Source organism: Thermobia domestica, chromosome 17 (genome assembly GCF_964235325.1).
Source record: "Thermobia domestica chromosome 17, izTheDome1.hap1.1, whole genome shotgun sequence".
Classification (NCBI taxonomy): Eukaryota; Metazoa; Arthropoda; class Insecta; order Zygentoma; family Lepismatidae; genus Thermobia; species Thermobia domestica.
In genome coordinates, this window is record NC_137470.1 from 29170424 (window position 1) to 29184026 (window position 13603).

The following is a 13603-nucleotide window of genomic DNA, read 5'->3' on the forward strand; positions in this document are numbered from 1 at the left end:
TAAAATAAAATCAGTAATTGGAGGATAGTTTCATAATACAATAAATAAAAAAACATCTTACTATTGCTTCTTTACAAATGTTTTAAAGCTCGCGCTGAAGCTATTGTTTATATATATATATATATATATATATATATATATATATATATATATATATATATAACTAAATGCTGCTTTTTTCTATATGTTAAAGTAGCCCCCGACACATGTTTTCTAAAAGAAACACTGGTACGGACTAATTAGGACATATCTCTATTGACAATCAGTTAATTTAAGCTACTAAGCTATATATATAAATATTTTTTTGCTATGTACAGGGTAATAAAATGAAACAATGATGCTTGAATAATTTATTTTGTAATGTGTATTTTACATACGTATTTAAGTGAAATAAGTGCGTAATAGTACAATTAATATTTGGAAACGAGTATTACATATAGGCCTAGGTGCAATGTATATTTTCGTATGTAAAATGAAACAAGTGTATAAGCCAGAACCACGTACATAAGTTGATACAACACCTATATTGAAAACGCATCCAGTACAGATATTTATAAACTGAACTAAAGGCCTAGAGAAATTGACCAAGCATCTTATTTACTTTAATCCATAACCAACCAATACCACATATTTCAAAAACAAGCAAATTTAAGGCTTATTTTTTGTGCTTTTTTCGTACGTTACATCCAACCAACTGAACTTTAATTAGATTTCCATTTTTGCGAATTATATTTTATAAAGAACATGTGAAAATAGTCATGCAAGAGCTAATACTCGAATATTTAATTCAGCAAAGAACGGATTTTTTGAAAAAAAATATTAGAAATCGAAACGCTTAAAATAGTTGTACTTCTCCCGCTTAAAATAGTTGTCTTATCAAATCACTCGAACTTCAATTAAATCTTCAAACAAATTGACATTTTATGAGGAACAAGTAAAAAAAAATAGTCTTGCAAGATCCAATACTAAGCTGTTTAATTGAGTAGGATATTTTTAAAAATGTTCACCAATTGAAGCGTCTTAAGTTGATGTGCTTTATATGTTGTATCAAATCAACTGAACTATATCTAACATTTAACAAATTGCCATTTCATAAGGCACAAGTAAAAACAGTCGTACAAGAGTGAATTAAGTAAAGAACAAGACACATTTTTAATCATCAATTGAATCATAATTATTCTTTCCAGAAACAAAGTTACAATTAGAAGTGTTGTGTCAGAAACAAACACTGCTGGAATAGCATTTTTTTTGAAAAGAAGTTGTTTCAATTACACAAACAAAAAGTGATAATTAATAATTTACAAAATTGAATTTTAAGTTGATTTTTAAAGGCAATGATTAACATTTAGGAATTACCAAACAATTATTTAGCCTTGACTTTGGTTATTTCTATCAGATAATCGATAGCCGTGGGATAGCCAAAGTTCGCATTTCTGTAAACACCAACTATATATATATATATATATATATATATATATATATATATATATATATATATATATATATATATATATATATATATATATAATTAGTGAACCAAGCTACATTAATTACTCTCGATGTTCATTGATGTCAAGGGATTTCAAGTTGTTACCATTTAAAATCAATTCCGTACATCTTTAAGTCCATTAAATTTCATTGTCATCTTTAATTCTTTTATGTGAAAAAGTAGCTGGTTAGTTTACGAAATATGTTTTAGTATCGCTCGAGAGTACACTGTACGCAAAACCCAATGGGCTTAGAAATCATTGGTTTGCGTATCACCATACTTTTTTCGTAAGCCGAACGATCTTTCTGGGGGTCATTTAGCATAGATGACAGTTTGAAAATTAATTCCTCACAACACTTGGGATTTATGTTTCTACGCAGCAGGAGCAAGAAAGCCATATCTTCATACGACAGTGTTTTAGCAAGGGTATCCGTAGCTTTGCGATCCTCGCTATAGAAGAGCCAACCAATATATAGAGACCGGGCCGAAGTGAAATGGTACAATAACACATTAAGTGTTACGTAAATGTAACTAATTGTGATTAGGAGAACAGAACAACACCAAAGGAAAGAGCAGATGGCCTTATACTCGATACTATCAGTATTAAATATTTTTACAATACCGAATGTGCGGTCTTCATGTATTAGAATAGCATACGATGCGAAACAGTACATCACAGCAGCAACTAGATTGTAGATATGACAAACGAAAAGCATTAACGAATAGAATCTGAATTTGTGTAAATTTCCAGCAACCATATTTGCAACATCGGTAACCGGACTTTTCAGAGAAACAGCCTCATCGATCTGGTGAATAAATTTATCCAACCTGCCATTGTCAAACATGACCCATATGAAATTTGGCAGACGCAGATTAAATGTTTGAATCAAAATCCAAGCCCACATCAAAGAATACCAACATATATCAGCAAGCAGCATCTCTCCAATGTCATCACGAATACTGATTTCTCCTGTTTTGGTATTGAATGACATAACATTGGACCTGAACAAAATGAAACGAGTATCGGAGTCGTTCGCCTGAAAGTAATTTCCATCAAGATCAAAGACTTCCGTCATTCCCTTATAAGCGATGAAGATAATAGGAACCAGAGCAAAGTGCATTACTGTGGTGACCATCCAGTAAAACTCCATAACAGCATCACGAATAGTTGTCTTTGGGTTGAATATGCCAAGGTTGCAGATTTTCTTCTGAGCCCTCATATTCAGTCGTGACTAATCTAAAATAAAAAAGGTAGTGTATGAGTTTAAGATTATGAACTTGATTAATTCATAAATACATTTTGAACTTCTACTCAAAAACAGCACACATATAACACATCTTTTCAGAGTACAATGAATTCATACATTTATGCAATATCAAATGCAGAGAGATTCTTAAATCAGAGCGCACATTCTATAGGATAACTTGTTGTGAAAAGATAAGGGGAAATGCTGCAAAACATGTATTCGAAAGCTCGGGTAATATTCCAGGTAAAATGAACTACAATTCACTAGAAGGCACTAACCGCAAGTGTTTATTCATAAGGCAACGATTAATATATCAAATGACTTTTAGGGTCAAGGGACTCATAGAGGACACTATAAACATGTTAAAATTCGTGTAGATACTTGTACGACCTTATATTAGGCCGGAAATGTAAAAGAAAATAGAATAAACTAGAGAAAATCGATATATTTCGTAAGATTTGGCTAATTCTGTAGTTGCAGGATTTTCCATGATGTTTTTGGAGCACATTAATAAATTTTCGTTAAATGCGTTTCGACTTAAATTTCTGTTTATTTATTCCTTTATATTATTATGAGCGTCTGAATCAAGTTTCGTAAGATCATCATATCTTTAGAATGTTGTAAATCTTTATGGGTCTTATGCAGAGTCGTTCTGAAGCGTGATTAGTGTTATACTAAAGAGTTCGACTAACATATGTTTTCTGCAGTAGTCAGGCCTTTCGTATGACGCTAATCATACGTCAAAACGACTCTACATAAGACGGTATACGTTTAAAAATGCGCGTGTGTGTGTGTGTGTGTGAGAGAGAGAGAGAGAGAGAGAGTATTTATGACAATAACTGAACACCTGTACCAATTTAACTAACATTGATACACGCATCATTTGTAGTCTTGAAAAGAGGATTGTTGGGCAAGATTCCCTAGAACACATAGGGAGACACCTATAAAAATAATATAAAATGACCAATATTAGTCTCAAATCAATAGCTTTGGGGGTCCATGAGCTGATGGTGACAGTCTCAATGCCCTTTAAGTTGAAGTTCAGCCCTCGGAGAGAGTAAGATCTCTTTGCACACCAACTGAGAAGGAAGGGGGTACATATAAGAATGATCGAAAACAGTCGATATTAGTGTTGAATCTATAGTTTTGGGGTTAGCTGAAGTGAACAGTGATGCTCCCAATGCCGTTCAAGTCCAAGTAAATTCCCATTTGCAAAGAGTGAAGTTGGGACTGAAAAATAAAATGTAAAAAATGACTGATATTTGTATCGAATTCCTAGTTTTCAGGGTCAGGAAAACGTCTAACTCGTTTGGAATTACTTCTTAAAAATAGTTAGTATCCACTTCAACCAGTTTCTTTCTGTGGGGATACGGTGTTTCAATATTTATGTCAAAAGTAGAGTATCTGCTGTATTTTTTTTTTTCATTAAAATTTCATTGAAATAAATATTCTAAGAGGAAGAAGATTCAAGAATTTCTTATAAATCTTTTATCCCAGTACGAAGAAAGGGTCATTCACCTAATATTAAAAAACACTTCCCATTAGATGCACTTTTTTGTTGTTATTTTCTTGAATTTGTTGAACCGTGCCTTGCATATGTTCACAAGACGTTAAGTAATACTTATATAAACAATTTATAGTGTTTTTTCTCCCAACGTATAGGGTTGTTTTCTAGTTTGGCAAATTACTCGTATTACTTTAATTACTCGTATTTTATGTTTACAGTTTACGAACATTGACTATGCAAGGTGATTGTTAAATGAGTTTACACATTTTGAAGAGTGACTCCCTATTCCGAAAAGAAGAAAAGTTTTATGAGAATAAATCTGTTGTACAACCAGGAATATAGTATTTCCCAGAACATGATACACAATCCAGTCGACCAAGGAAATGAAAAAAAAATAAAGTTATTGATATCTATAGCAGAAATTTGGTTGTAATTCACAAGGCCAAGAAAGGAAAAAAACAGAGATGATTACTTTGGCACATGACAATTAAGCATTTGGTCGAAGGAGAGAATAACTGTAAAGAGGTGTAGTTAGTGTAGGAGGACGACAAGGAATAAAGACACTACAAGAATAACACAGGGAAACGAGATAAACTGTACACACAGCGAAGACGAATAATCAGAAGATTACAAAGAAGAATGATAACCTGATTAAAATAAAGAAGTTGAGTCAAAAAAAAGTTACTGTTAATATAGGACAATAAAGAATTGTGTTGGTGTTTCTGGTAAGCTGTGGAGGTTCCTTGGCTTAGAGAACATAGTTAAAAATCAGGAGTAACATCGAGTTACTAAACAAGAAGAAGAAATATCTTAGTTACGTAATTAGCTGCGTAGTTTACAAATATATAGCTGTGTAGATAAAGTTTGAATAATAGCACAATGGAAAATTCGCAGCAATGTTGTGCATTGCTATAAAGCAAGCGGTCTTCCCCCTCACTAATTTGAACTTCAAACCGTAGAGGTAATTTTCGATGAAACACATACACAATGGTGCATAAAGGTATTATATTTTAAAATGCATATTCAGCAAAATATGTCGTATAAAATTAAGAAGAATTGTTCTATCATTTTTGGCCTTTTTCAACTGCAAGCAATTGAAACTATTGGAAATTCCCAGAAAAAAATTGACCATATTCGACGAAATTGTATTTTCTTTCTTTCTTTTTTTTAAAGAAAGTTAGCGTAGATTTCTTTTATTTAAATCTTCGAAAACGAGGAAATGTTATGATGTCACTCAGAGATAATTGCACCAAACTTGGTTTAGGAGTAGGTAATGGGCATAGAAAAGAACGTGTGGTAGCATTCATTTCGTAGGCGTTCGGGATTGGAAATAATGAGCCCTACAGTTCAGGAGAAGTATGGCATGTCAATCAGATATTGATGGGGTGGACCCTTTGCGGATGGGACGGAAATTAAATGAAGTAGAATGAAAACAGAAAAGATGAGCTGAACAGAAAATATGCCAATGTCCCCCCTCAGTCCCACCAGACGAATGCCCGGATACTAGACCTATCAACTGCCCTACCCTTGCCGTTACCAATTGAGTATGCATCACTAGTTAGCTTAATGAAATTATATTTAGAAAAAAAAAGTAAAATATACACAGAAATTAATCATCGGCGTCGCTAGAAGTTTTCCAGGGAAGGGGTCGAAATGAAGTTACTGTATTTCTCCACACTATAAGATGCTGTCAGTACGCAAGTATTAAATGTTTGAACCCACCAATATTAACTTACTTCATTTGTACGGGAGTTTGATATCTACGACGTGGCGCCCACCAAAATTAAAGGAATGTGTGTTTGTGAGCCGAATATATATATATATATATATATATATATATATATACGGGGGGTGGATCCAGGGGCGAGCGATCGGGGCGATCGCCCCCCCCAGAAAAGGAAACTTTTTTATTTTATATATAAATAAAATATATAGTTTATTTTTGGACGCTCTTAAAAGTAGCTCTAAGTAGCAGTATTACAACCCACCGCCCCCCCCAGAAGTCCGTCCTGGATACGCCCCTGTATATATATATATATATATATATATATAAATATATTAGTAATGTTTAAAATAGGGACGACTGTTGATGGCCATAACAAAAATAACAGTTTGAATACATACAAGACTGTTCACTAACACAACTATGTTTACGCAAAGGATAAAGGAAGTATTTGGATTTGGTCTACTCACCAAAATGTAATGAACAGAAACAGCCTCTTAACAATTGCGTTCAAGACTCCAAATATAACTCAGGCATGTTTCAAAAACACTGCACGTTAATAGTGTGTACACAAAATGAACATGAGCGTTTCATTTCTGTTCCCTAGCACACACATGAGACACAATGTGTTCACTGTCTACACAGATGCCATGTTCGTAAAATTAGCTTCCAAATTGGTCTCAACAAGCTTAGATAATACCGTAGTTAATCTTAATATACCGTACAGTGAGACTGTACTTTTGACATAATGAAACAGTTGTTAAAAGAATCATTAAAAAGTATAACAGACACACACAGTACCAGGAATTGTATTAAAAAAATAAATATGTTAAAAAAAAAGACACGTTCAGTCTGAAACAGATGAGACTGCCTTTTAAAAAATGTATTTCAATTTGTCTTTATAGAGAAAAGGTGGCAAGGGCAGTTGATGATTTAGTATCCCGGCATTCGTCTGTTGGGATTGAGGGCGAACATTGGCACATCTTCTGTTCAACTCATCTTTTCTGTTTTCATTCTACTTCATTTAATTTCCGCCCCATCCGCAAAGGCTCCATCCCATCAATATCAGATTGACAGGCCATACTTCTCCTGAACTGTAGGGCCCATTATTTCTGATTTCGAACGCCTGCGAATTCAATGCTACCACACCTTCTTTTCTATTTCCATTTCCGACTCTTACACGAAGTTTGATGCAATTATTTCTGAGTGACTTCGCTCCCTTCCCTCGTAAGTCTACAATTGGTTGCTTGGTTGACTCCTGCTGCAAGAGTAGGGATTATGTGAAAACCTTAATAAACACATACATCACATTGTGATAAAATCGAATGATATTTAAGAAAGTTACTAAAGAACATTTTTTAACCAAGAAGGGAGGAAAATTCACCTCTCTCGTTTTCTGTTCATTTTTAATCCAAGTAGTGGTAATGCAATACAATCGTCACAACCTGCTTAAACGTCTCGCAGGAACGACATGGGATCTCAAATCACACACAGTCTTGAGCACTTACCTCCAGCAGATTAGGTATGAGAGGAAACCGTGTATTGATATACAAACTTTTCCCTCATATCTATTCGTCTATCAATACAAAACGTGGTACACTGATTTCTTATTCCCTATAGTATTTTTCGAGATACATTTGGATTGTATGCTTTTACCCGAGGGGTCCAAAGTTGATGGGCGGGATTTTTGGAGGAAATTTTTACATTATCCCAATTTTCCCTGTTCAGGTGTGTTATGTTCCCCAATACGTAGCACCTTTGGAAAGCTTGTTTTATGCTGAAGAGAAAGAACCATAAATCATGACTTTCTAATTAACAGTGTTGATGCAATAGCAATTTCACTGCGAGTCTACGATTTTCTTTATACTTACAGGGTTAATGGGACCCAGAGACTTACTCTGTTGTCCATAGCGCCTAATTTTTTGTGCATGAACATATCTTTTTTATGTTTATCGAATGGACTAGGCTTGATTCGGATGTCCGGATGACACGTGCATGTCCGTTTCTTGTAAGAACCTTCTTTTCTTTCAAGACGGTTTAAAATGAAACACTGCATCTCTCTAACTCCATCAGTATTTACTCTTTGGCGATCAAAGATGAAATATAAAATCGTTAATTTACTCCATTCTTGGTTTGAATGGAAGGATAAAATTAGAGTTGAAATTTGTTCCTTATAAGATGTATTCATGTCAAAAAGTTTCTTGCGGTACTGTATCTAGATCACAAAATTATTTCTCGCTATATATTTTAGTATCATAAGTACCTTTTCTCAGTATGAACAGAATATTATGCAACCCGCAACACAAGAGTGTAGTGTGGTGGTTCTTACATTACGGGCCTCTTAAATACTTATACTGTATTCGAGTGGTTCCCAATCACCCCAGAGTTGTGGAACCCTTTTTATTTTAACACATCTCACATACGTCCCTCAGATTCCACATGATTAAAGGTTGGTATCTGGGTAGAAGTAGTAGTTTAGGGCTAGGTAGTAACATTAACAACTATGAAATCGACAACTTTCTAGGAGGGCTGGGGGCTCAGTGGTAGAGCGTTTACCTCTGATACATGGGGTCCCTGGTTAGATCCCTGCCAAGTAAGTTTGTGGTGGACAACATCATGTCTTTGGGTTTTCTCGGGGTACTCCCTTTCTCTCCCACATTCTCATTCCACCAATTCTTCCATCATCATTCGTTTGCCTTAATCATTAGTCTCCCTTAGCCTAACGGGTATAATCATGTGACGTTAAATTGAAAGAAAAAAACAACCATTTTATTTATGTTATAAACAAATGGTATATAGTAGATACCAGAATCTGTATGTCATGGCATGTCAGTACGTAAACTTTTTTGTTTCAGACAATTGATTCCACATCTGGCTCAATTTTGCTGAATTTAGCTATAAATCAGGTTCAACATCGAGGTGATTTCTATGTTTATTTTTCACGAAACAAAGGATTGCAAAATAAATCTGCTACAAAATGGAAGTAGGTGTTTCAATACTCTTTTCATCTGCTTTCTTATATTCAGTAAATACCCTCTCTAAAAAACTACAAGTAAGATCAGGAAATTCATCTTGCTCCTCCTTAGATATGTTCAAAAATGTACCATCTCTAGTGGAAAGAGTTTTTTTTTTTTATCTGAGTTTTCAGAGTGTGATCTTGGGGAGTGTGATCTTGTTATTCAGGTCCCCAACTAGTCAACGATGACATGCATATTGAACTTTTCCTGACAGCTCTTCATCAGTGGACCCCAGAAATGATTCCCACTTTGTGAAAGTTGAGATAATACTACCTTAAACTCAGTTTTCCATAGCTGTATTTTTATAATTGCTATATCAACTCTGTCTCCAACGCCAAAAACTGTTTATTTCATTGTCTTATAGACTGGTGTTCAGTGTGTTCAGGTTTGGGAAAAGGAACTGCTATGGAGGCCGTTATGCACAACCAAGAAAGTTCTTGAACTGGTCACATGGACATTTAGTATATACCCCTTAGAAATGGTTACTTCATTGCTTAACTTTAAAAAAAACTGCGCAACACTAATTGAGTAAACCTGTCTCCAACTTCTCCACATAATTTTTATCAGGGTTCTGGAATTCAGGAATCAAAAACTTTGTCCAAAGACATGAATTCAAATTTTGTCCCAATAAATACATGCAGGTTTATTTATATTGTTTGTTTTTGTTTCTTCTATTGCTAATAGTTTCGTTGTTAGGAAAATGCCTCTGAAGAGTAATTTTAAGTACTTTGAACAATTGATAAAACAAAATGATCAAGAATTACACGAATTACAAGCACATTCTAATTATCCATTTAACTTGTGTCGGAACAAATTTTCAAAATTGAACTCTTCAATTTTATATAACCATTACGGATATTGTTACAGCCTACAAAGTTCATTGGAAAGAGAGGAAATAGGAGCTGAAATCTTTTGGTGAGACCCAAGCATTTACACTCAAGACAGTTCATTACCGAGAACAATCAACAAATAAAAATAGTTGATCGACTAGCAGTTTAATTTTGCTTCTATTTCTATCGACGCATTGTTAACGTCACTACAATTTTTCGCCTGAATTATCAAAGTGTTTATAAAATAGTAACCAACTAACTAACTCAGGGGGCCTATGGAACCCTGAAGTTCAATGTCGCATTCAGAAAAGCTCTCCATTGACTTTTGTCCTTAGCCAACGGATTCAGTTTCTACTTTGTATTCCAATTTCTTCGAAATCCATCTTAATATTGTCCTCCCATCTGCGTCTAGGTCTTCCTGATGGTCGTTTCCCGATTGGATTTCCAGCTACGACTTTGAAAGCGTTTCTACGCTCTTCCATTCTGGCTACATGACCTGCACACCTGAGCCTCCTAGATATGATGACCCTAACAATGTTTGGTAAACGGTATATACATATTTGTTTAGCAAATTTGAGTACGTTGCAAATTGTGATATGTAAATAATGCCATGGATACTCTACAATTTGTTGGTAGACTCCAGAGGTCCACGGACCACCAATTGGAAACACTGTTATAGTTTTTTAAACTACAGATTGTAAGAAACAGCAATTATTATTACAGTGAAAAAAAAAAACGCTGCTCCATATACGATTAGATCTGGTGGAAAATCTATCTTTGTATACAAGTCGGTGGCTCTAAACGAAGTCTTTCTATGTATAAATGTGAGAAGAGACACACGCAGAAACACACACATACCTGTTATTTTATACATTAGTATCGATAATCTGAAGATAAGGAAAATCAAAGACAACAACCAGAGTCTAGAATTAAATTGTATTCACCAGATTATGACGTATGCTGATTATGTAAATTTAATAGGTGATGATAGGAGAACAAAAGAAGAAAATGCAGAGGCCTTACGAAACGTTTGCAGGAACTTGGGTTGGGGAGTAAAGGCAGAGAAAAGTAAGAACATGAAAGTTTGGCGGGACCAAAGTACGGAAAATTATGGATGCGTCAAATTATCAAATACTACTTTCGACAAAGTGGATATTTTCAAATACCCAGGATCAATATTAACATACTAAATCATATTCACGAAGAAATTAAATGCAGACTAAAAGCATGTGATTCGTGTTATTATTCAGTTAAGAAATCTTTTGTCGTTGCTAATTATCTCAAGAAATTTGAAGCTTAAAATATATAAAACGATAATTATGTCTGTTATCTTGTATGGTGGAGAAATATGGTCGCTTACTCTAAGGGAATAAAGTAGTCTGCAAGTATTTGAAACAAGATCCTGACACGAAAATTGGGATCCAAGAGGAACGGGACTTGAGAATGGCGAAAACTTCGTAACGAATAACTGCATAATTTGTACGGATTACTCAACATTGTTACGATCATTAAGTCTCGGAAGCTCAGGTGGATAGGTCATGTAGCCAAAATGGAAAAAAGTATCAACGTTTTCAAAGTTTTAACAGGAAATCCAATCGGAAAACGACATTCAGGAAGACCTAGGCGCACATGAGGTGACAATATTAAGAGCAATCTTGCAGAAATAACAAAACAAATTATATAGAAACTGGAACTAGTTGGCTTAGGATAGAGTTCAGTGGAGATATTTTGTTAACGTAGCATTGAACCTCGGGTTCAATAGATCATGGATTATTTATTAGTTAGTAAAGATAACCATACTTTTTGTCACTATAACGATGCATTCTGAAACCGAAAAACGTCAATTTGCTCTGCATCCGATTTGAATAGGGCAGTGATCGATATGACGTTTATTCCTGGAACGATAAACCATGCCAAAAGCCAGTTTTACTATCTCTAACCGATTATACTCTATAGCAATCAATATTAAAACCGAAAAGGGAAAGTGATTCATACAGCTTCCTGTTGTAAAGCAATAATAATGTTGTAGAAGGAAAATATCTTTGCGGAACTGAATCTACCTCAAAAATCTGTTTTCGCTATTTATTACCGTTCATCAGCCTCGAAACCTTATATCGCAGATTTCGACCACTTTCGTTTTAAGGACTTAGAATTTCGATTTCTGGGCTGCCGGCATATAGAACCATTTAGCCCGTCCGTATGAAGCATGGCGTCCTTCGGTGATCACACTATCCAGGAGAAGGAAAGGAAACAGGATTGGGGAAGGAAGGAAGCGGCCTGGGACCTATAAGTTAGGCACCACCCTGGCATTTGTCTGATGTGAATAAGGAAAAGCCAGGAAAACCTCATTCAGGATGGCTGGCCTCAAAAAGCTTTTTACACTTTTTCGACCAAGTGCTTCCACCACTTTCATTTTAAATAGAGAAATAAATTTGAAAAAAATATATCTTTAGGTCGATGAATTGATTCGAAAAAGTCAGTTATCGCTATCTATTACTGCGTTTATTATATTGTGATTAACGCTGAAACAGGAAACGGTTAATTTTAGCACTTCCGGTTTGAATAAAAAGTTAATAGTGGAGATGGATCATATTGAAGTGATTCTTAACCGATTCCGAGAAACCATTTCTCGCTATATTTTATCCTTCTTTTTGTCCGATATATGTAAACCCCCCCTCCTCATGTTCCTTAACGTGGGTTCCTGTCACCACGGCATGGCGCGTCCTCAGGTTGCGGATCGAGGAGAAGGCCTCTAGATATAGAGGTTAGCTGCGAATATACTGAATAAGCAGTCGCGGACAGACGACTAGGAGTGGTCCTCCAGCTTGGGGGTTTGGGTAAGGCTAACACCCTCATCCTGTAAAAAAAGGTACTTGTTCAGAAACATTCACAAAAGCCTCGGACAAGGACTGATAACTTGGCACGACATCAGCAAAAGAAAATGGACATGAGATTTGGAACATGGAATATTAGGAGTCTTTATAGGGCAGGCGCGTTAAAATCTGTAACGAGTGAGTTAGAGAAATACAGGATGTACTTAGTAGGAGTTCAGGAAGTTAGGTGGGAAGGAAATGGATCTGAGAATTCCGGAAATTTTACGTTCTTTTACGGGGAAGGAAATAAAAATCACCAGTTAGGAACAGGATTTTTCGTTCACAAACGAATATTACCAGCAATTAAACGGGTTGAATTTGTTACTGACAGACTTTCTTTTATTACTCTTAAGGGACGGTGGTGTGATATTATTGTTTTAAATGTACATGCTCCAACTGAAGATAAGGTTGACGATATAAAAGATAGTTTTTACGAAGAAGTGGAACGGATATTTGACCAACTCCCACGATACCATATGAAGATTCTATTAGGGGATTTCAGTGCGAAGGTAGGACGAGAGGATATTTTCAAACCGATTATAGGGAACGAAAGTTTGCATAAGGAAAGTAATGACAACGGTGTTAGACTCGTGAACTTTGCAACATCCAAAAACCTAATCGTGAAGAGTACAAAATTCCCACATCGCGACGTTCATAAATACACTTGGACATCACCAGACGGAAAAACACATAATCAAATTGATCACGTTTTAGTAGATAGAAGAAGACAATCTAGCATAATTGACGTCCGGTCGTTTAGAGGGGCTGATTGTGACACTGATCACTACCTGGTAGTAGCGATAATACGGGAGAGATTATCGTTGAATAAAGGTAATATTCAATGTCCGAAAACGGAGAGATTTAATTTAAAGAAATTAGAAGAGAGCCAGGTAAGAGAGAAATACCAGATTGAAGTC

At 35.2% G+C, this 13603-nt stretch overlaps 1 protein-coding gene across 5 annotated transcripts in view; it reads right to left on the bottom strand.

The window, feature by feature from the left end:
- Positions 1 to 1542: 1542 nt before the first annotated feature.
- The window catches only part of LOC145674584 (myb/SANT-like DNA-binding domain-containing protein 3), a 342109-nt gene continuing 330048 nt past the window's right edge, over positions 1543 to 13603 (bottom strand). For all 5 annotated transcript variants that reach the window (XM_081744778.1, XM_081744777.1, XM_081744780.1 and 2 more), the window contains one exon: positions 1543 to 2726. In XM_081744778.1, coding sequence (XP_081600904.1) covers positions 1696 to 2709 — 1014 coding nt within the window. In that variant the 5' untranslated portion in view covers positions 2710 to 2726 and the 3' untranslated portion in view covers positions 1543 to 1695. The remainder of the gene's footprint in view (positions 2727 to 13603) is intronic.